Genomic DNA, 23,894 nt, shown 5'->3' with positions numbered 1-23,894 from the left:
TTTTCCCGACAAACTATTTCTAACATTGAACGTGGGGAATGGTCAGAGGCAATCTAAAGAACACTAATGACATTTTGGTTGTTATTTTGTGATGTAAAAAAAATGTTAGAAAGGAAATACTATAACTTGGAAAGTGTCCATCCCATGTGTTGTGCATGAAACATGAAAAATGATGAGTGTTTTTGTTAAGAGTGGGACATGAATTTAGGAGCCATAAGAGATAATAGTTGTACATAACTTTCTACAAGTGACAAGTCACGCCGCTGAGTGAGGTCAGAGAGCGTGTCAGCCTGACAGAACCGCCCCTCTCGAACAAACTGCATAAATGATGGGTAACGAAATTAACATATCAGACCAGAGAGATGTAGAGCTGCAGCTCATGTTTAAAGTGGTTCGAACTCTGAATCTCAACACGAGGTAGAGACAATAATGTCACCTCTCGGACAATCACTGGTACGGCTGATTAGCTGTCCAAAGTAAAGTATCTAGAAAAGGAAATTGAAGTGGGACCATTCCATTACTGCTCAAATCATCATATTACGCTATTCTCATCACCCCACTGGGAACCATTGACACGGCTGACTAGCCGATCTTCAAAGAAGCATCTTCCAGAGCGAACGGAAGGAGAATCAACTCTGTAGTTCTGTTCAGGACTACATGACAAGTCACTGGATACCGGACAACAGTATGAGACTTGTCGGAACCATTTTGGCCTATCAGAGCCTTACAAGCATGCCACGAAAAGGCCCAACCCCCTTTCCAATGTGGCCTGGTTCTGACAGATATGACCTTTCATGTAAATGAATTCAGGATTTCTTACTCCAAGCGTGCGGCGGTTTGTGTGCAAAGTACAGGAGTACTATAATTGAGAGTAGTTTCTAAATGTAACAACGTGAAGTATCTCTGTCTATTTACTAGTTAGCTAGTAAAGAAATAATTATTCAAATTTGTGTAGTACTGAATCATAAGTAAGGCTCGGGTTTTTGCAGATGCAAGGAGGTTATGACTGTTCTGAATTATGATACGAGGTTATGATTAATAAGTTGACCGTTTATGAATGTAATAGGTAACGACCTTTAGAGTTTCATTTGTGAGATGATAACTCTATAAAGAACCGCTCTCGTGGTGCCCCAGATCCTAATGAGATAATTGTTACATCATTCATTTAATCGGTAACAATAAAACATACTTAGGTTGATTACAGTGAAGAAAAAAGTATTTGATGCCCTGCTGATTTTGTACGTTTGCCCACTGACAAAGAAATGATCAGTCTATAATTTTAATGGTAGGTTTATTTGAACAGTGAGAGACAGAATAACAACAAAAAAATCCAGAAAAATGCATGTCAAAAATGTTATAAAATTATTTGCATATTAATATGGGAAATAAGTATTTGACCCCTCTTCAAAACATGACTTAGTACTTGGTGGCAAAACCCATGTTGACAGTCACAGAGGTCAGACGTTTCTTGTAGTTGGCCACCAGGTTTGCACACATCTCAGGAGGGATTTTGTCCCACTCCTCTTTGCAGATCTTCTCCAAGTCATTAACGCTTCGAGGCTGACGTTTGGCAACTCAAACCTTCAGCTCCCTCCACAGATTTTCTCTGGGATTAAGGTCTGGAGACAGGCTAGGCCACTCCAGGACCTTAATGTGCTTCTTCTTGAGCCACTCCTTTGTTGCCTTGGCCGTGTGTTTTGGGTCATTGTCATGCTGGAATACCCATCCACGACCCATTTTCAATGCCCTGGCTGAGGGAAGGAGATTCTCACCCAAGATTTGACGGTACATGGCCCCGTCCATTGTCCCTTTGATGTGGTGAAGTTGTCCTGTCCCCTTAGCAGAAAAACACTCCCAAAGCATCATGTTTCCACCTCCATGTTTGACGGTGGGGATGATGTTCATGGTGTCAAAGGCAGCATTCCTCCTCCTCCAAACACGGCGAGTTGAGTTGATGCCAAAGAGCTCCATTTTGGTCTCATCTGACCACAACACTTTCACCCAGTTGTCCTCTGAATCATTCAGATGTTCATTGGCAAACTTCAGACGGGCATGTATATGTGCTTTCTTGAGCAGGGGGACCTTGCGGGTGCTGCAGGATTTCAGTCCTTCACGGCGCAGTGTGTTACCAATTGTTTTCTTGGTGACTATGGTCCCAGCTGCCTTGAGATCATTGACAAGATCCTCCTGTGTAGTTCTGGGCTGATTCCTCACCGTTCTCATGATCATTGCAACTCCACGAGGTGAGATCTTGCATGGAGCCCCAGGCCGAGGGAGATTGACAGTTCTTTTGTGTTTCTTCCATTTGCGAATAATCGCACCAACTGTTGTCACCTTCTCACCAAGCTGCTTAGCGATGGTCTTGTAGCCAATTCCAGCCTTGTGTAGGTCTACAATCTTGTCCCTGACATCCTTGGAGAGCTCTTTGGTCTTGGCCATGGTGGAGAGTTTGGAATCTGATTGATTGATTGCTTCTGTGGACATGTGTCTTTTATACAGGTAACAAACTGAGATTAGGAGCACTCCCTTTAAGAGTGTGCTCCTAATCTCAGTTTATTACCTGTATAAAAGACACCTGGGAGCCAGAAATCTTTCTGATTGAGAGGGGGTCAAATACTTATTTCCCTCATTTAAAATGCAAATCAATTTATAACATTATTGACATGCGTTTTTCTGGATTTTTTTGTTGTTATTCTGTCTCTCACTGTTCAAATAAACCTACCATTAAAATTATAGACTGATCATTTCTTTGTCAGTGGGCAAACGTACAAAATCAGCAGGGATCAAATACTGTAGATAAACAGCAGTCTTCAGATTAATGAAAGGAAAGTCACAACACAATCAGTAATATAATAGCAAAAAATTGCAAAAATAGCAAACATTTTTCTTTCACTTACAATCCATAGAATCTATAAGAATAGAAAGGTTCAGATCTTTAGTGAAACATCACAACACAGTTGAAAAATATATGGCAAATAGAATAGATGGAAGGGGCTGTGGGTAGCTGAAGGATTGGACAAAAAAAGAAGATAACTTAAGTAAAATATACTTTTGTCCATAACATATACTGTGCATTCTGAAAGTATTCATACCCCTTGATGTTTTCCACATTTTGTTACATTACAGCTTTAGTCTAAAGTTGATTAAATTATTTTTTCCTCATCAAGCCACACACAATACCCCATAATGACAAAGTAAAAAATATATTTTTTGTGTGAAATGTATTAAAATTAAAAACAGAAATATCACATTTACATTCTAAGTATTCCGACCAATCCTTTACTCAGTACTTTGTTGAAGCTCCTTTGGCAGCAATTACAGTCTTCTTGGCTAAGTTCTATCAGATTGGATGGGGAGCATTGCTGCACAGCTATTTTAAGGTCTCTCCAGAGATGTTTGATTGGGTTCAAGTCCGGGCTCTGGCTGGGCCACTCAAGGACATTGATAGACTTGTCCCAAAGCCACTCCTGTGTTGTCTTGGCTGTGTGCTTAGGGTCGTTGTCCTGTTGGAAGGTGAACCTTTCAGGGTCCAGTCTGAGGTCATGAACGCTCTCGAGCAGGTTTTCATCAAGGATCACGCTGTACTTTGCTCCGTTCATCTTTGCCTCGATCCTGACTAGTCTCTCAGTCCCTGTTGCTGAAAAACATCCATACAGCATGATGCTGCCACCACCTTGCTTCACCGTAGGGATGGTGCCAGGTTTCCTCCAGATGTGCCGCTTGGCATTCAGGCCAAAGAGTTCAATCTTGTTTTCATCAGACCAGAGAATCTTGTTTCTCATGGTCTGAGAGTCCTTTAGGTGCCTTTTTGGCAAATGAAGCGGCCTGTCATGACTTTTAAAGAGGAGTGGCTTTCGTCTGGCCACACTACCATAAAGGCCTGATTGGTGGAGTGCTGCAGAGTTGGTTGTTCTTCTGGAAGGTTATCCCATCTCCACAGAGGAACTTTAGAGCTTTGTCAGTGTGACCATCACGTTCTTGGTCACCTTCCAGACCAAGGCCAATGTGAAAAGCTGTCATCAAAGTAAAGTGTTTCTATTTGAAGAATCTCAAATATAAAGTGTATTTTGATTTGTTTAACACTTTTTATTCTACAATGTAGAAAATAGTACAAATAAAGAAAAACCCTTGAATGAGTAGGTGTGTCCAAACTTTTGACTGTTACTGTATATATAAATAACATATGTTTAATATATCATAGTTGGTACAGTTTGAATAAGTCATTTGGTGAAATGTTGTACAATTTAAATACTCTAGAGTTTTATGTTATGTTGAATGTTAATTATTTTTTGATAGTGAGTGTCTTTACACAATCGGAGACAAAATTGGTGTTATTCCTATTGACATGACTGTGGTGTCATATTAAACTAAGTTGACTTGTAATTGCCATTTGTTTTTTGTTCTTGAGCATTGTCTGTTTATTTTAAATTTGTGAGAAAATTTGCTTATTCTTGAAAATTCTCAGTAATCTACAGCAGCATTCTGTAATTCTATTGGGGTACAAAGGGTTAAATCAGTGCAGTCAATGTTGTGGGCTCTCCAGAAAATAACTTTTTTCCAAATTCAGTACTTGTTTAAGGTCAACAAGTGCTTTTTGTATGACATTACATGCAGTCTGTAGATCGGCTATAGCCTGGTTCACAGAGGAGTCAGTACATCACAGTGTCATCAGCATAAAAGTGAAGTTGTTTTTCATTATTAAGGAACCAATAGCATTTATATACAATGTGAATAGTCACACGACTTGCTATACATTACTCTGATTGCAGTAGGATTGGAAAACTGAATATAATTTTCAGTGTACTGTATGTGTGCTTGTCTCACCTTTTTCCAACCTCTGTCATGTACCCTGAAACAGTCTTCCAGTGAATCTTGGCCTTCAGAGTGGGTTTGGACCCAGGCAGATGTGTAGTGGCAGTTTTCATAGACATCTCATATGACTGACACTCAGCTCCCCATCTTAGGTGCATCTAACATGCAAAAGAGAACACTTATGAAGCCATCACATTGAATAACATGTCATGTTTCTCCAATCCCTATTTAGAGATATCTCTTCCCACCTTGTATCTACACTATTAGAAAAACGTGTTCGAAAAGGGTTCTGCCGCTCTCCTGATATGAGAACCCTCTTTGGTTCCAGATAGAACCCTTTTTGGTTCCAGGTTAAACTGTTTTGGGTTCCATGTAGAACCTTCTGGGCAAATACTTCTACATGAAACCCAAAAGAGTTCTACCTGGAACCAAAAAATGGTTCTTCAAAGGGTTCTCATATGGGGACAGCCGAAGAACCTTTTTAGGTTTCCAGTTAGTACCTTCTTTTCTTAGAGTGTACTGCCTATTACCTTCAGGGTTGGGGGGTAACAGATTACATGTAATCCGTAACATGTAATGGACTACAAAAAATGCTAACTGTAATCCGTTACGTTACCAGCAAAAATATTGTAATCAGATTACAGATACCTTTGAAAAACTAGATGATTACTTTGAGGATTACTTTTAAATTCAGAAAGGATGTTTGCAAAAAAATATTTGGCACTTCTCTGTTTTTTAAATGACATTCAAATCAGCATTGAAAAAATTCTCAAATGTAAGTTTTTTCCACCTGAGTGTCTGACCACAAGTCAGAGACCACTATGATGACACACCAAATGTGTTTGATGGATCGCGGGAAAAGAGCAGGAATAGGTTTTTGTAGTCTGCAGTCCAAGCTATGTCTTCCAATGGTGTGACTACTGCTGGCATACAAAGATTATTCAACTTGAACAAGTGCTTGGAAGTAAGGATAACAGCAGTGTTGTAGTCTATGGCGAAACAGATATCACTTATTATTGATATCTACATAGCACATTGATGTCAATCACACTGCTGCTCTCTCATTTAGCTATTTGCACCTTACGGACTGTGGTTGTTGTGGATGGCTGTTCACAAATCGAAATATGCATTTGAACCAAATAATGGTTGAATTCAAGAAGTTTAAGTTGCACAACAATCACTGTTTTTGAAACCAGTGGGCAGCCAGTGAAATATGCACTCTTGCAACAGCTGCATAGTTCGGATCCCAGCCTTTGGAATAAAGGTGGGCATTTTATAGCTCAATCTAATTCATGCTGATAAGAAAAGAAAATACATAGGTCTAATGGATACATGCTCAAATTCGCACACTTTGATAGACTTAAAGGGGCAATATATATATGTGTATATATACATATATATGTATATACATACACAGTAATATATATCTAAATCCATTGATTCTTGACGAATAAAACGTATAAATGCCTCATGAGCTTAGTTCAACTGTCACACTCCATAAGAACCCAAAATATAAGCTTGTTTTTCTCCATTGTTTGTAAACATTGTAAATGTTTACAAACAAAGTATATATATATATATTTTTTTATTTCACCTTTGTTTAACCAGGTAGGCTAGTTGAGAACAAGTTCTCATTTACAACTGCAACCTGGCCAAGATAAAGCAAAGCAGTGCGACAAAAACAACAACAAAGAGTAACACATGGTATAAAACATACAGTCAATAACACAATAGAAAAAAAGTCTATATACAGTGTGTGCAAATGAGGTAAGATAAGGGAGGTACGGCAATAAATAGGCCACAGCGTTGAAATAATTACAATTTAGCAATTAAACACTGGAGTGATGGATGTGCAGAAGATGAATGTGCAAGTAGAGATACTGAGGTGCAAAGGAGCAAAAAATAACAGTATGGGGACGAGGTAGTTGGATGGGCTATTTACAGATTGGCTATGTACAGGTGCAGTAATCTGTGAGCTGCTCTGACAGCTGGTGCTAAGTTAGTGAGGGAGATATGAGTCTCCAGCTTCAATGATTTTTGCAGTTCGTTCCAGTCATTGGCAGCAGAGAACTGGAAGGAAAGGCGGCCAAAGGAGGAATTGGCTTTGGGGGTGACCAGTGAAATATATCTGCTGGATCGCGTGCTACGGATGGGTGCTACTATGGTGACCAGTAAGCTGAGATAAGACGAGGCTTTACCTAGCAAAGACTTATAGATGACCTGGAGCCAGTGGGTTTGGCGACGAATATGAAGCGAGGGCCAGCCAACGAGAGCATAGAGGTTGCAGTGCTGGTTAGTATATGGGGCTTTGGTGACAAAACGGATGGCACTGTGATAGACTGCATCCAATTTGCTGAGTAGAGTGTTGGAGGCTATTTTGTAAATGACATTGCCGAAGTCAAGGATAAGTAGGATAGTGAGTTTTACGAGGGTATGCTTGGCAGCATGAGTGAAGGATGCTTTGTTGCAAAATAGGAAGCCAATTCTAGATTTAATTTTGGATTGGAGATGCTTAATGTGAGTCTGGAAGGAGAGTTTACAGTCTAACCAGACACCTAGGCATTTGTAAATGTCCACATATTCTAAGTCAGAACCGTCCAGAGTAGTGATGCAGGACGGGCGGGCAGGTGCTGGTAGCGATCGGTTGAAAAGCATGTATTTAGTTTTACTTGCATTTAAGAGCAGTTGGAGGCCACGGAAGGAAAGTTGTATGGCATTGAAGCTCATCAGGAGGTTAGTTAACTTCTTCGGGCTAGGGGGCAGTATTCGGAAGTTTGGATGAATGAGGTGCCCAAAGTAAACTGCCTGTTACTCAGGCCCAGAAGCTAGGATATGCATATTATTAGTAGTATTGTATAGAACACCCGCTAACGTTTCCAAAACTGTTGAAATAATGTTTGTGAGTATAACAGAACTGATATGGCAGGCGGAAACCCGAGGACAATCCATCCAGAGTGGGTTTTTTTCAGCTCACCACTGATTACATTGGCTGGGAATGGGAATTTAAAAGGAAGACCTCCCAGATTGCAGTTCCTAGGACTTCCACTAGATGTCAACAACTTTCGAAAGAGTTTTAGGCTTGTTTTTTGAAAAATTTGCTAGAATTTGTAGTTTTTCTAAGTGGCTCCCATTTTGGCTGTAGTGTTTGTTGCGCGTTCCGGTGACGGCGTGAACTTCGTTATTTATCTACAGTAATGGTCTCTGGTATTCTCCGTCTAAAGTTTCATCGTTTATTTATATATTAGGGTACCTGAGGTTTGATTAGGAACGTTGTTTGATATGTTTGGAAGAACTTTATTGTTAACTTACGGGATTCATTTGTATGCATTTTGAATGAGGGAAACCAGTGGATTACTGAGTAAAGTGTGCCAATGAAACATACTTTATCAAACAAAAGGACCATTTGTTATGTAGCTTGGACCCTTATGATTGCAATCAGATGAAATCTTCAAAGCTAAGTGACAAATTTTATCGCTATTTCTGACTTTCATGATGCCTCTGCTTGGTTGGAAAATCAATGTAATGCTTTTGTGTGTGGGGCGCTCTCCTCAGATAATCGCATGGTGTGCTTTCGCCGTAAAGCCTTTTTGAAATCTGACAAAGCGGCTGGATTAACAAGAAGTTAAGCTTTTAACTGATGTATAACACTTGTATTTTCATGAATGTTTAATATTACAATTTTTGTCATTTGAATTTCGTGCTCTGCAAATTCACCGGATGTTGGCCAGGTTGGACGGTAGCATCCCAATGATCCGTAAGAAGTTAACACAGTGTCCAAAGAAGGGCTAGAAGTAAACAGAATGGTATCGTCTGCGTAGAGGTGGATCAGAGAATCACCAGCAGCAAGAGTGACATCATTGATGTATACAGAGAAAAGAGTCAGCCCGAGAATGGAACCCTGTGGCACCCCAATAGAGTTCGGACAACAGGCCCTCCGATTTGACACACTGAACTCTGTCTGAGAAGTAGTTGGTGAACCAGGCGAGGCAGTCATTTGAGAAACCAAGACTGTTGAGTCTGCCGTTAAGAATGTGGTCGAAAGCCTTGTCCAGGTTTATGAAGACGGTTGCACAATACTGTCTTTTATCGATGGTGATTGTGATATCGTTTTAAGACCTTGAGCATGGCTGAGGTGCACCCATGACCAGCTCGGAAGCCAGATTGCATAGCGGAGAAGGTATGGTGGGATTCTAAATGGTCGGTGATCTGTTTGTTAACTTGGCTTTCGAAGACCTTAGAAAGGCAGGGTAGGATAGATATAGGTTGGTAGCAGTTTGGGTCTAGAGTGTCTCCAACTTTGAAGAGGGGGATGACCGCGGCGGCTTTCCTATCTTTGGGGATCTCAGATGATACGAAAGAGAGGTTGAACAGGCTAGTAATAGGGGTTGCAATGTTTTTGGCTGATAATTTTAGAAAGAGAGGGTCCAGATTGTCTAGCCCTGCTGATTTGTAGGGGTCCAGATTTTGCAGCTCTTTCAGAACATCAGCTATCTGAATTTGGGTGAAGGAGAAATTGGGGAGGCTTGGGCAAGTTGCTATGGGGGGTGCAGAGCAGTTGACCAGGGTAGGGGTAGCCAGGTGGAAAGCATGGCCAGCCGTAGAAAAATGCTTATTGAAATACTCAATTATCGTGGATTTATCGGTGTTGACAGTGTTTCCTAGACTCAGTGCAGTGGGCAGCTGGGAGGAGGTGCTCTTATTCTCCATGGACTTTAGTGTCCCAGAACCTTTTGGAGTTTGTGCTGCAGGATGCACATTTCTGTTTGAAAAAGCTAACCTTTGCTTTCCTAACTGCCTGTGTATATTGATTCCTGACTTCCCTGAAAAGTTGCAAATCGCGGGGGCTATTTGATGCTAATGAAGTACGCCACAGGATGTTTTTGTGTTGGTCAAGGGCAGTCAGGTATGGAGTGAACCACGGGCTGTATCTCTTCCTGGTTCTAAATTTTTTGATTGGGGCGTGCTTATTTAAGATTGTGAGGAAGGCATTTTTTAAAGAATAACCAGGGATCTTCTACTGATGGAATGAGGTCAATATCCTTCCAGGATACCCCGGTCAGGTTGATTAGAAAGGCCTGCTTGCTGAAGTGTTTCAGGGAGCGTTTGACAGTGATGAGGGGTGGTTGTTTGCACGCAGAACCATTACGGACGCAAGCAATGAGGCAGTGATCACTGAGATCTTGGTTGAAGACAGCAGAGGTGTATTTGGAGGGTTGGTTGGTTAGGATCATATCTATGAGGGTGCCTGTGTTTACGGATTTGGTGTTGTACCTGGTAGGTTCGTTGATAATTTGTGTGAGATTGAGGGCATCAAGTTTAGATTGTAGGATGGCCGGGGTGTTAACCTCTCTAGGGTAGGGGGCAGTATTTGCACAGCCGGATAAAAAACGTACCCGATTTAATCTGGTTATTACTACTGCCCAGAAACTAGAATATGCATATAATTGTTTGATTTGGATAGAACACACCCTAAAGTTTCTAAAACTGTTTGAATGGTGTCTGTGAGTATAACAGAACTCATATGGCAGGCCAAAACCTGAGAAGATTCTAAACAGGAAGTGCCCTCTCTGACCGTTTCTTGGCCTTCTATACCCTCTTTATTGAAAACTGAGGATCTCTGCTGTAACGTGACACTTCCTATGGCTCCCATAGGCTCTCAGAAGGCGGCAGAACGGTGAATGATGACTTTGCAGGCCATGGCTGAAAAACAGTAGCGCATTTGGATAGTGGTCGATGAGAGAACAATGAGACTGGGGAAGCGTGCACGAGCCGACACCATGTTTTTATATTTTCTTCTTTGAACGAAAACAGGGTTTCCCGGTCGGAATATTATCGCTTTTTTAGGAGAAAAATCGCATAAAAATTGATTTTAAACAGCGGTTGACATGCTTTGAAGTATGGTAATTGTATATTTAGAATTTTTTGTCACGAAATGCGTCGGGCGCGTCACCCTTCGGATAGTGTCTTGAACGCACAAACAAAACAGAGGATATTTGAACATAACTATGGATTATTTGGAACCAAACCAACATTTGTTATTGAAGTAGAAGTTCTGGGAGTGCATTCTGACGAAGAACAGCAAAGGTAATCCAATTTTTATTATAGTAAATCTGAGTTTGGTGAGGGCCAAACTTGGTGGGGTTCAAAATAACTAGCCCGTGATTGCGAGCTATCTACTCAGAATATTGCAAAATGTGCTTTTGCCGGAAAGCTATTTTAAAATTGGACATAGCGATTGCATAAAGGAGTTCTGTATCTATAATTCTTAAAATAATTGTTATGTTTTTTGTGAACGTTTATCGTGAGTAATTTAGTAAATTCACCGGAAGTTTGCGGTGGGTATGCTAGTTCTGAATGTCACATGCTAATGTAAAAAGCTGGTTTTTGATATAAATATGAACTTGATTGAACAAAACATGCATGTATTGTATAACATAATGTCCTAGGAGTGTCATCTGATGAAGATCATCAAAGGTTAGTGCTGCATTTAGCTGTGGTTTTGGTTTTTGTGACATTATATGCTAGCTTGAAAAATGGGTGTCTGATTATTTCTGGCTGGGTACTCTCCTGACATAATCTAATGTTTTGCTTTCGTTGTAAAGCCCTTTTGAAATTGGACAGTGTGGTTAGGTAAAGGAGAGTCTTGTCTTTAAAATGGTGTAAAATAGTCATATGTTTGAAAAATTGAAGTTTTCGGATTTTCGAGGAGTTTGTATTTCGCGCCACGCCCATCATTGGATATTGGAGCAGGTGTTCCGCTAGCAGAACGTCTAGATGTAAGAGGTTAAGAACTGACTGATTTACACAGGGTTGAATGCAGTGATTTTCACAATCTGCAGGTTGGTTATATCAAAACATCTTTAGGGTGTTTTTAACAACTTCCGGTTGCTCCAGGAAGCTTAGAATCGACACAGGTAGTCCTTATAGTGGCCTGATGGATTGTCATCGAAGACAGGTTCATAAGGCATTCATAACCAACATAGGCTTCAGGTTGAATTTAGGGGAGCAGGCAATGTATTCCTATGGGAAGAGAAGTCATTGCAAACTGTTTGATGTAAACACCTTCTTTTCACTAATAAGTGTTAATGCCACATGGTCAAGGTTAGGCTTGCACAGATCGGGAAGACCTCAGGAACGCTCCTGAGGTCGAATTGTGCTTCTAACCCTAACGGATCTCTCGCTGTCACCCAAAAGCACTTGAAATTTAGGTCCAGGCTTCATTTTGGGCCTACTTTTTTTAACAGTCGCTGCGCTCAGACCGAGCGAGCTACGGTCAAGAGGTGCATCTCGTTGAACTCGGCACAGCCTAGAGATAATGGTAATGCCAATGCAGGCTCTGTGTCTTTAAGCACCGCACTGTGTCACTCCATCCTTGCTGTGTGTGTGTGCGTGTGTGTGTGTGTGTGTGTGTGTGTGTGTGTGTGTGTGTGTGTGTGTGTGTGTGTGAGAGAGCTTTTCTTTGACATCTGTTTGGAGAAATGACTGATTTGCAGTTCATGATGGTTGCCTAATCACACATATGAAGTTTTGAAATGATCTGACCTTTTTAACCCTTCAAAACAGCCCCTATGACACCATTTTAAGGCACTTCTGGTTGACACAGGAAGCTGAAAGTAAACACATATCCTCCTTGGGTTAGGCTCTTATAGAATATTGAGTTTTAAGTATTTATGTTAAGAACTGACTTATTTACAGAGGGTTGAATGGGTGTGTGTTATTTCAATAAATCCCAGAAAATCCCAGAAATCTCGCAGAGCTCCGAATCCCACCTTAACGGATTCATCTGAACACGCTGCAACTGGATCTGTAACTCTTTTGAGAAATAAAATCATTTTTTTGAACATCACCAATTGTATATTGTACGATTTCTCTTAAATTACGATAGATACATGTCTTGTTATTTTTTCCTGACACTGTAGGATCATGTACTTTGACGTGAAGTGGTCAAATTAGCACTCTATTTTCATTTCTTACCTTTAATCCCAGAAAAATGGTCTTAACTCAAAAAGCATTGAGGCCTCGACTCCATCTTGTTCGGGGCCAACTGCCCATTATGCCAAACCTATGCTCACCAAGTTTTGTCTTCAAAGTCTTTTCCATTTAGGAGGTAAGGCCACGTCGTGATTGGTGATGTTTTGTACATTTGCAATATGAATACATTTGCCCTCTGGTGGTATTTTCTGGGACAGTGGAAAAATGACAAAAATTTGAATATTTTATAAAGTGGAAACCGAATGTCCGAGAGACTTCGTTCGATGACTTCCCGGAAGATCCGGCCCCCGGTGCACGGCCCGCCACCGTCGGCGAATTTTAGAAACATTCGCAGATGTCTAGTAAGGGACCGTACATTTGCAATATGGAGTTTCTCATCATTCATACAGCAAATGCCAAAATGTTCGCTTCAAGCATGCAATTCCATGAGTGCAGCATTTCTTTTTCAACTCGAATCAATGAGCCCAATCAGTCCCCCATGACAACAAAATAATAAACAACAGAGTAGGGCTGGCTGATAAGTTTTGGGGTGATATTCAGGTAAAACAAGCTTCTACTTTTAAAAATCCACCTTTCCAGAAACAAGTCTCTCACCATCATCTCACTCACTCACTCTCACTGGTCATCACACTTCCTTTGGCTGCCTTTCCTTCCAATTCTCTGCTGCCGATGACTGGAACGAATTGCAAAAATTACTGAAGCTGGAGTCTTATATCCCCCTCTCTAACTTTAAGCATCAGCTGTCAGAGCAGCTTACCGATCACTGTACCTGTACACAGCCAATCTGTAAATAGCACACCCAACTACCTCATCCACATATTGTTATGTTTCTTCTTGCTCTTTTGCACCCCAGTATCTCTACTTGCACATCATCATCTGCACATCTATCTCTACAGTTTTAATGCTAAATTGTAATTATTTCACCTCTATGGCCTATTTATTACCTTAACTTCCTACTCTTCTACATGTGCACACACTGTACATATATTTTTCTATTGTGTTATTGACTGTACATTTGTTTATATGTAACTCTGTGTTGTTGTTGTTGTTGCACTGCTTTGCTTTATCTTGGCCAGGTTGCATTTATAAATGAGAACTTGTTCTCAACTGGCATACCTGGTTAAATAAATGTGAAATAAAAAAATATGAACAATTTGGCTAATCTATACTTCCATATTTCCAAGTCGTATTCTTGAATATCAAGGAGTATATCATTCATTGGAATGACTGGAATTCTGATAGACTTTGGTTTTCAATGTAAAGTACGATTAAATTATTATTATTATTATATGTAATAGAAAGCGATGGGTTAGAAGAAGCCTACATAACCAACCCATAAAGTTAAATTTAACATCCATGTATGGTCAGCTATGTAAACTTTAACATTGATTTATCCTGCAATAGACGTTGTTCAATTGGTAACATACATTTTTGTCGTCTTCTAATACCTCTTAAGGGGAAAGTAATCTCAAATTAACTCAATGTAATCAGATTACATTACCGAGTTTGGTTAATCCAAAAGTTAAGTTACTGATTACAATTTTGGACTGTTAACTAATAACAGACTACATTTAGAAAGTATCCTACCCAACCCTGATTACCTTTAGCTGCTCTTGCCGGACCTTATCCACATTAGCATCTGTGCACAACTTCCAGTTGGCCTCCTCCCCAACCTGAGACACGATCAGCTGGGCGTTGTCCGTCTGGGCAGCAGGGGTGTAGTAAGCAGCTGCTTCGTAACCCTCTGGCTTTGTGTTGCCACTCATGGCCAGAGCCTTGATGGTGAACAATGGTTCAGGATTGACATTCCAAGCCTGAGGAGAGGTACAAGAAGGCGCAAAGGTCCTTATACTGCCATCACTGTTTTGTAAACACAACTAGGTTTCAGAGTGAAATACATAATACTTTCGCCATGTCCGAAATAATGCAGACAGTAATGAAACTGTCTTTGTATATTGATTGATATGAATATACCCCAACCCCCCTTAAAACAACAACCACAACAAAAAGTTACAGTAGTCAATGGTGCACTTCAGCCATAGCCCTACCTCAGAAGAAGAAGCTTCTTTGGCTTTGAAGCTTGCTTGATGAGACATTCTGCTGCTTGAGGAACCAGAGGAGAGATGGAAACTCTTGGTTGCATCCTGCAAACACAAAAATAGTGTAGAAATGGTCACATACTGTATGAACCTAGCAATGCATGTGTGCAGATCATGACAGTACAACCATGACCAAGTACCTTGGAAAGCCTCCGCAGGGTGTCAAGCAGGTGGCGGACACTAACTGGGTACTTGGTTGGGCTGGCGTTCATCTCAATGTGAATCTTGTCAACAGATTTGTTGGACTGGACTGATAATGAAAGAGAGGAATTAGATTTTATAGTCACAGTTATGAAATCTAATGAGGCTTGTTTTTTTATGGAATTGCATTTCCCTTTCAAATGTTGGTGCTTTATTGTGAAAGAATGAAAGGCAAAGATAGATTAGAGGGATGTATAGAATAGGTCCAGTTAAGTAAGGTGTAAGCAAGAACTGAACCCTGCCACAGGGCTGATGTACAGTCCGGGGTCTGCAGCACTACCGCTGGACCAGTTCCTGGCACATCCAATAAGGCTCAATAAATGACAGTCCAAAACAATGTACAAGAAAAAGCATATTATGTCATACTTTATACTTCTATATGCTGTTACCTGGTTGAATTGTATATGCAAAGTTGGTGTATCCCAAGAAGTAGTAAAGGGGGTATTCATCAATGTAGTGTGATCTCGTTGCCTCCGACTCAATACAGAAAGCTGCCCCATAGATGTTAGCCTCTGCACACACCTTTACTTGTGGATGGTAAATGTCAAATTTTACAATCTATTTGGCAAAAAAGAAAGCATATTAGGAGTGCACACGTCTCTCTTACTTGGCGTGTAATCATCTTTGCCTTGGAGAGTGATTGTACCTTTTGTCCAGAGGTCAAAGATCTTTGCTTAGGTGGCTCTATATCCTCATTAGCCTCAATAGAGTCAGGCATCATTGGGGTCATTTTAGCAAGTGATGGCTCCTCAATATTCCTTGAGACCGCATATACGTCAAACCTATTGTAACAAAAAGAAAACTAGCATCTGTTAAGTTACACTTAAAATATTGTTTTTGACAGGTGTAATGAAATGTGAGAAACATACTTGACTGAGAAAAGCTTAGTCTCCTTTTTGCAAGGAGGAAGGTCAATTTCAAATGTATTTTTTTTAACATTCATTTTCATGCTGAATTCCCATGGCATGGCAACTACTGTTTTACTCTTCAGTTCCGCACCACACTGGAAAATGTCAGTGTTTATCCCATGGAAGACAAATTGATCCTTGGAGAAACTGCAGCAAAGTTACATACAGAACACAATCAGTTATATTAGCATTGAACAATAATTGAGCCATGAAGACACTCTGTAAAATGAAGCCATTGATATGGGAGGGTTCCTCATAGTTTTGTTCTTCTCATAATATGATGCAACATATTGAATAAATACTTGCCGAGGCCTGGGGTGGTCCAGCTGTGTAAGCCGCTGCTGTCAGTGCCTCCAGATCACACTTACTTGGTAGTGCTGCAAGTGACCCACTGCTCTAGCACTACCTCCCTTTCTCACTATCCTTTACAAGAAACATACAAATATGCAAGGAGTTTGACTGCCCCAGCTACCAAAACATAAATACATATTTTACCCAGCAAATCCATCAGTCACTAGTGAAACATCTGAGGTCAACAGTTGTCCCAGGCGATTAGTCAGTGGTGGGCTGATTGCAGCCTTAGCTACATAAGAGAAAATGTTTGAGTTTTATTGATTATGTATATATATGTAAAAAAAATGGTATTCTGCTTTGGAATTCAAATGGTCTTGGTATTCAATGTTTACCATTGACGGTAATGGTTGTCACTGTGTTATAATATTTGCTGATTTCCAGTGGGAGACCGAGGGAGGTGGCTTGGATGTAACGGGTCTCAAACATAAGGAAGGGCTTTGTCCAGTGCCATGACATCCCCTTCTGAAGATTTTCAATCATTTTCCAGACTGGGCTCTCTTTGCCTGCAGATGGACTGACAGTCTGCATGGAGATACCGTGGCAGAAGAGCACAGTGTGTAACAGCTTATGGAGACCACAGGAAATGTGTATCATGAGGTTTTGTTATTGCCCAAAGTGGATAGAGAGGGACATGATGTTATACTGAGTAACATGCAATACTTGATTTGACTGTAGAAATCTCACCTTGATAACACTCCGAATTAAGTCCTTGTTCAAATCCGCGAAGAAGAACTCTTGACCAAAGATTTGTGTATAGGCAGACAAAAGAGGCTTATCCTCGGGCAATGTCTGCCAATCTTGCAGCTGAAAGAAGATGATTCAATAGAGCAAAGTTGAGTTTGAAGGGATGGTACAGTACATTTGAGGGCACTTTTTTAGTGCCCGCAACTGTGCAGTATGCATTTTGAAAAGTCATGAACTCACCACTTTGAATATGGCCTTGAAGTCGCTGTAGCTGAGATGGCCGTTAAAAACTTGAATGTTCTGTCTAAACAGTTCCTTAATTCCGTCAGCACGGAAACCAAGCTTTATGACACAAACAATAGTCAAATAATGTTTTACTTCAGCATGACACAGAACAAGTACAAAACAATTAAGGTGAACATTACTGATTACCTCCACAAGTTGTAATATTTTGCCAATGAAATGGAATTTCCCTTTAGTCACTATTTCTGTTGGGATGTAGCTTGCAGCATTTTTCAGCATGAAGATCTCAGTGGCTGTACCAATCAAAAAGTCGTCTGGATATTCAAGAGATATGTGGTCAGTCAATGTTTTTTAATGATGAGTGAAGAAAACAGTTTCCTCAGCCTTTCATATACTGTATTTTCTCAAAGTAAACCCATGCCGCTTACAGGTCCTTTGAACTTACCATTAAACCAATCTAGGTGCATAGCTTTGCTGTAGTGGTAACTGACACGACCAAATTTAGGGGCCAGGATTTTCACAGCAACATTGCAGGCTGTTGAGCTTTTACAAAGATAACAAAACAGCCACAGTTTAAATGCAAAATCAGAAGCATTGACACAACAAATGTCACTCTGCCCTGACAGAAACACTCACAGGAAGTGGTTGTCCGGAGTGCTTGATTTGGCAATGCTCCCAATGAGAGAGTAAGAAAAGCTAGCCACATGCATGTCAGCCTCCTCCAATAGGAATGCAGTCACTGTAGACACCAAAGCCAAAGGTGGCTTAGTTTCAAACAGGATCATACATGCCAGCATACGGATCTCAGTGGGAAGGTGCCTCTGCACAAACAGGCTCACTGTGATGTCCTGGACCTGAAAGCACATACGTAAGACATACAGTAGCTAAAGTCATATTATCAAAGAGATTAGACTGGGACTAATACAAAATCCAACTGTATGTCAACTGGTTATCATTTCATCTGATATAAAGTCAATTTAGTAAATCAATTGATACTCAGTTGCATATTTTTCAATGAGGTCTTTTGGGAATTGTCTTGATATCCTAATGTGAGTGGGTCGAAATGTTATTGACACCAATTCAACTCTGACACTAGAACCACAATATCTATGACACACTTTCTAAATATTATCACCTTTTTTCTTTTCTTGTTTGTATTCTGGAATTCAGCTTTTAGTTGTGAATGTGTACACAATGAAATAAACCAAACTACTGCTACTACTAGTACTGCTACTACTACTAACGCTGTGGGGGTCTCTGACGGCCAGGTGTCTCAGAGACTGCACGGCTGCACTTAGCACACGGGGTGGGAGGGTCACAGGAGCGGCAGACACTCCGGGGAGGAAGCGCCTGATGGTCTTAATGCTGGAGGGGTGGCCTGCATTCCCAATGGCCTTCAGGGCTAGCACCATGTCCAATTCACTGTTTCTCTTCAGGCCATCGATCACCAGGTCCAACAGGGGCTGTTTGAGACGAACATGTCACATCTTGAATTCTCTAATCTGCAGTGATTTGCAGCTACTATCGATACAGAAAAAGTCTGAACAACAGCAAAGCTACACAAGATTAACATAGCAGTAGTCATAACATTCACAATTCCATCTTCTGCCATATAACCAGAATAAACTGGAACATAACTTATGCATTTGGTTTCTTTACCAGTAAGTAATGCAATGGTAATGTAGCCTATTACCTGAACAACTGCCACCGGGCAAGATGTACCATACTCATAGGTACAGTACCTGTAGACCAGTGATCCATAGGACAGCACCACAGTGTTCCACAGCATTGGGTGGGACTTACTGAAGGGCATGGACAGAAACTCCTACAGAGGGACGATTGATTGATTCATAATCTCTCTGAACACATCACATCGACCGCATGATTTTGTCATCTAGTATAAAAAATGTTAAATGGTCTATAAGCCCATGTAGGGACAATGTATTCTTTGTCTTTCTACTGTATAACAATAATACCTCCTGTAATGTAGTGAACATTATGCCAAAATCCAGTCTGTGTATTAGTACGGTGGGATTCCAGTTCCATGTTTTACATTAGCCAGACAGGGTGAGTGATATGCCATGTGAACTATGCAATACCAGCATACTTCTGAGTAAAGTTAAACTAAAGTATACGAATGCCCTAACCTCAGTTCTTATAAACATATGCAATTTAAATAACTGTATGTTACACCTCCAACCAAGACAATCACCTTGGCCATCTCCATCAAGTCAGTCTCTGCTGCTAAATGATTAAATGCGATCAGAAGTGTTTGTCCAGCCTCATTGGCTGATACATCACCGGCTTTGAATCTGTTCTTCAGGAATTTGAGGACTCTTGCATCTGCAACTTCAACAATTGTGTCCAAAAGCCACCGTCTGACAAGAGAAGGATGACAATAAAAAAAACTTTCATTGTAGCAAACATAGGCAATCCTTTGATATATTACACTTAACATAGAAATGTTTACCATGGAAACCATAGTATGTTTAAATTAATATAAAAATGTGCCTATATATACACATTACCGTTCATAAGATTGGGGCCACTTAGAAATGTCCTTGTTTCAAAAACACATTTTTTGTCCATTAAAATAACATCAAATTGATCAGTGTACAGTGTAGACATTGTAAATGTTGTAAATTACTATTGTAGCTGGGAACAGTAGATTTTCTTTAATGGAATATCTACATAGGCATACAGAGGCCCATTATCAGCAACCATCACTCCTGTGTTCCAATGGCACGTTGTGTTAGCTAATCCAAGTGTATCATTTTAAAAGGCTAGTTGATCACTAGAAACCCCTTTTGCTATTATGTTAGCACAGCTGAAAAATTTTGTTCTGATTAAAGAAACAATTAAACTGGCCATATTTAGACTAGCTGAGTATCTAGAGCATCAGCATTTGTGGTTTTGATTACAGGCTCAAAATGGCCAGAAACAAAGACCTTTCTTCTGAAACTCGTCAGTCTATTCTTGTTCTGAGAAACAAAGGCTATTCCATGCGAGAAATTGCCAAGAAACTGAAGACCTCGTACAACGCTGTGTACTACCCCTTCACAGAACAAAGCAAACTGGCTCTAACCAGAACAGAAAGAGCAATGGGAGGCCCCGGTGCACAACTGAGCAGGAGGACATTACGGTGTCTAGTTTGAGAAACAGACACCTCACAACTGGTAGGTTCATTAAATAGTACCCGCAAAACACCAGTCTCAACGTCAACAGTGAAGAGGCGGCTCCGGGATGCTGGCCTTCTAGGCAGAGTTGCAAGAAAAAGCCATATCTCAGACTGGCCAATAAAAATAAAAGATTAAGATCAGCAAAAGAACACAGACACTGGACAGAAGAAACCTGCCTAGAAGGCCAGCATCCCAGAGTTCCAGCTAGAATAGTCATTTACAACATTAACAATGTCTACACTGTATTTCTGATCAATTTGATGTTATTTAAATGGGGAAAAAACAAGGTCATTTCTAGGTGACCCCAAACTTTTCAACGGTAGTGTACATACAGTATAACATATAAATATGATTATAAATTAAATAAACATGAATATGCACCTGTGTTCATCATTCCCTGAGAGCTGTTTCCACAGAACCTCGTGGTTTTCTAGTGATGTCACACGCAGGAGTTGGAAAAGAACAACAACATCCTCACTTGTTGCACTGTCTGTCTGGTAGATGTTCGCTTGGGCCAAACGTTTGATCATGTCTGCAATCTGTGAACAACAATGTGGTTGCATGTGTTTTTGGCATATCACATGTTAGCAGTAAATAATCATGAGCCAAAAACATCTTCATGAAAGGGTGAGGAAAAAATAATAATTTAGAGCAAGTTTTGAGTATTATTGATACCCTGTTCTTTACCTTGGGCACTGGATCATCCAACTTCTTCATCAAAATGGGGATTTGGGCCAACACTTTCACAAACTTGTAAACCAGATTCCCTCGGCTAATCATGGGACCAACAGCAGGGGTCACCACTGTGTCAGTTACACTAAGCAGCACAAGCTCTTTCCTAAAAGAGAGTCAACAAGAATAGCATCTTACATATACAAACTTTGGCAGGTAATTGGTCATCCTGGTTTGTTCCTCAATGTGGCCCCAAGACTGAGAACCTCAGTGAACCTCTTCACTGCACTTCATCTAAGGCTGCGTTTACAGGGAGCCAAATTCGTAACTTTTTTTTCACTCATTTGTCTTTTGACCAATTAGATCAGCTCTTTTGCCAATAATCGGGCAAGAAATCTGAATTGGGCAACCTGTGTAATCGCAGCCTTATAACTCATGTCTGGACATCTCCTTCTGGACATTCCTTCACAATTGTTATTGTTTGCCCAATTATTGGCAAAAGATCTTATTGGTCAAAAGACCAATTAGTGGATTTCATCAATTATCAGAGTTGGGCTGACTGTGTAAATGCATCCTTAGTGTGTACATGGCAAATAAACCACTTTCACCTATTATTCTGTATGTTGGTATTTAGTCATTACGCCTCTAACCGTGGCATCTCTTCCGAGTCCTCCAACTACAAGGTGGTTCTCATTTTCAAACACCCAATTTTATAAAGTGAAATTAAAGAAAACAATGAGATTTGTCATACATGGCTTGCAGTTTGGAGTTCCCCCCTTTCACGTTGAATGGGGAGAAATGCTGGCGCTCCAAGGCATGAGCCTTCTTGATCAGGCCTCCGTCAACTGTTGGTTTCACTGTGTAGACATATCTCACTGTTGAAATGACGGAGTCACCTCTCTAGATGACGTAAAAGAATACAAAAATTATTGAAAGTGAGTGACTGTTAAAGTATACTATTTACCTCGATGGTCTCTGTAGTACTGGCACTGTATACTCATTTAAATAGAATTGTGCATGTTCACATATAGGTCTATGGATTGGAAAGACAAACCTCTTTGGAAAGTTTGTTGTCGACAGCAAGTGCCATTCCTCTGTAAATGGCTGCCTTTTTTTTGCAGTTATTAATGTCAACAATTTGGGTGACTGACAATTCTTGGGAGTTGGCGTCCTCCACATTGGCATAGGTACTCTGGCACAATCCATGGATCCCGAACTGATAACAAATATGTAGAATGAACCTCACATTAACAGTGCTCTCTGCAATTTCTTTACAGATGAAAATGCAATATAACGTAAGCATTGTTTATGTAAAACCTGTTTTAGTTACCTCCTCAAGCTCATACACTCTTTGGGTGGTCTTGACTGTGACTTGGAAGAACCCAAGTATGCCTCTCACAATATTGACGATGGTGTCAGATATTTCAGCAGAGGTGCGAATGTCACCAACCCGTCCCTTGGCGTACTCAAACATGAAGGGTTTTCTGAGCCCGGCAGCAATCCGTTTGGTAAGCTTTGGTGAGGCATCAAATGTATTCTTCCCTGGGATGCCATTGAACTCCTCGAAGTTCAAGTTTGAAACCTTAAAACAAGAAAATATGATTGGATCACCAGGTAGAATTAATTGTTTATTTACAATTAATAAAGTTTTTCAAATTAGTTTGTTTAAATTCTCAGGACATTGACACATTTTATGCTCATCAAAAGAAACATAGATCCTTAAAATAACACATGCAGCATATTTCTCTTCTGAAAAATGAGTACCTTGCATTGGTAATTTTAATTGAATGCATACCCGGAGAAGGAATGTTTGTGCAGACACACCAATGATCTTGACTTTGCACATGAGTCTCACACCAGACTCTGCAAGGTTTGGCATGCCACGCCCAATATTCACCATTCCCTCATATTTGTACTCATAGGTTTTCTTAGGGTTCAAGCCAGGCTCTACAATACATCATTGATACATAATTATTAATGAAAACATGCTCATTTGAATGTAGGGTTAGTTTTAAATGATACATTTCAAATCACTTGATAAAGAACTCACCATAACTGATATTGTCACATGCTGAAATGAAAAAATGAAAAAATAATCAAAAAGTGTCATAATTAGCTAATTAAAAATAATTTCCATATTTTTGCTTTTCTGCACACTTACCGGCCAAGGCCACAAGGTGACAAAGAAGAAACCCCCACATGGTGAAATCCAGGAGTGGGATCCTGCAGCTCAACGTTTCCTTTTATATGCAATGCTGTGTTCACAATGACTAAATGAGTACGTGACCCAGTGTCTGCACAGCACATCTTTGGCAACAATGAGGGACAAAGTAACAAGGGGGCAAAGGTGTGTCAGACGAGTGTAACCAGTGACCGTTGACAGTGGTCAGTATGACATGCAAAAGGAGGACATTTCTGCAAAAATAAACAGTGATCTAAAATGGACACTAATAATCAGTACTTTGTGAAACTCACATATTGTTTATTACAAAGAATTGTTTAAAATTCAACATCTTTCACCTTATTTGAATGCACAAAGTGTGCTGCTTGCACAAATAATATATTCACAGAATGTACACAACATTAGGAACACCTGTGCTTTCCATGACATAGACTAAGCAGGTGAAAGCTATGATCCCTTATTGATATTAATTCCACTTCAATCAGTGTAATGAAGGGGAGGAGACAGGTTAAAGAAGGCTTTTTAAACCTTGATAAAATTGAGACATGGATTGTGCTTTTGTGCAATT

At 40.3% G+C, this 23,894-nt stretch overlaps 1 protein-coding gene across 1 annotated transcript in view; it reads right to left on the bottom strand.

Annotated features, from left to right (window-relative positions):
* vtg3 (vitellogenin 3, phosvitinless) overlaps positions 1-23,451 on the bottom strand; it is a 36,447-nt gene extending 12,996 nt beyond the window's left edge. Inside the window, exons 1-25 of the mRNA XM_029706298.1 lie at positions 23,306-23,451; positions 23,195-23,215; positions 22,940-23,091; positions 22,475-22,726; positions 22,199-22,360; positions 21,896-22,044; positions 21,160-21,310; positions 20,854-21,011; positions 19,506-19,671; positions 18,987-19,118; positions 18,538-18,756; positions 17,930-18,147; positions 17,739-17,836; positions 17,483-17,607; positions 17,291-17,392; positions 17,051-17,170; positions 16,699-16,888; positions 16,508-16,595; positions 15,974-16,159; positions 15,751-15,886; positions 15,494-15,662; positions 15,044-15,153; positions 14,853-14,948; positions 14,406-14,618; positions 4,825-4,970 (exon numbers count right to left, since the gene is read on the bottom strand). Coding sequence (XP_029562158.1) covers positions 4,825-4,970; positions 14,406-14,618; positions 14,853-14,948; positions 15,044-15,153; positions 15,494-15,662; positions 15,751-15,886; positions 15,974-16,159; positions 16,508-16,595; positions 16,699-16,888; positions 17,051-17,170; positions 17,291-17,392; positions 17,483-17,607; positions 17,739-17,836; positions 17,930-18,147; positions 18,538-18,756; positions 18,987-19,118; positions 19,506-19,671; positions 20,854-21,011; positions 21,160-21,310; positions 21,896-22,044; positions 22,199-22,360; positions 22,475-22,726; positions 22,940-23,091; positions 23,195-23,215; positions 23,306-23,345 — 3,599 coding nt within the window. The 5' untranslated portion in view covers positions 23,346-23,451. The remainder of the gene's footprint in view (positions 1-4,824; positions 4,971-14,405; positions 14,619-14,852; positions 14,949-15,043; positions 15,154-15,493; positions 15,663-15,750; positions 15,887-15,973; positions 16,160-16,507; positions 16,596-16,698; positions 16,889-17,050; positions 17,171-17,290; positions 17,393-17,482; positions 17,608-17,738; positions 17,837-17,929; positions 18,148-18,537; positions 18,757-18,986; positions 19,119-19,505; positions 19,672-20,853; positions 21,012-21,159; positions 21,311-21,895; positions 22,045-22,198; positions 22,361-22,474; positions 22,727-22,939; positions 23,092-23,194; positions 23,216-23,305) is intronic.
* Positions 23,452-23,894: the final 443 nt, after the last annotated feature.

This window comes from Salmo trutta, chromosome 22, assembly GCF_901001165.1.
Source record: "Salmo trutta chromosome 22, fSalTru1.1, whole genome shotgun sequence".
In the NCBI taxonomy this organism is placed as follows: Eukaryota; Metazoa; Chordata; class Actinopteri; order Salmoniformes; family Salmonidae; genus Salmo; species Salmo trutta.
The sequence above is the reverse complement of the archived record's forward strand: the minus strand, read 5'-3'. Positions and strand labels throughout refer to the sequence as shown.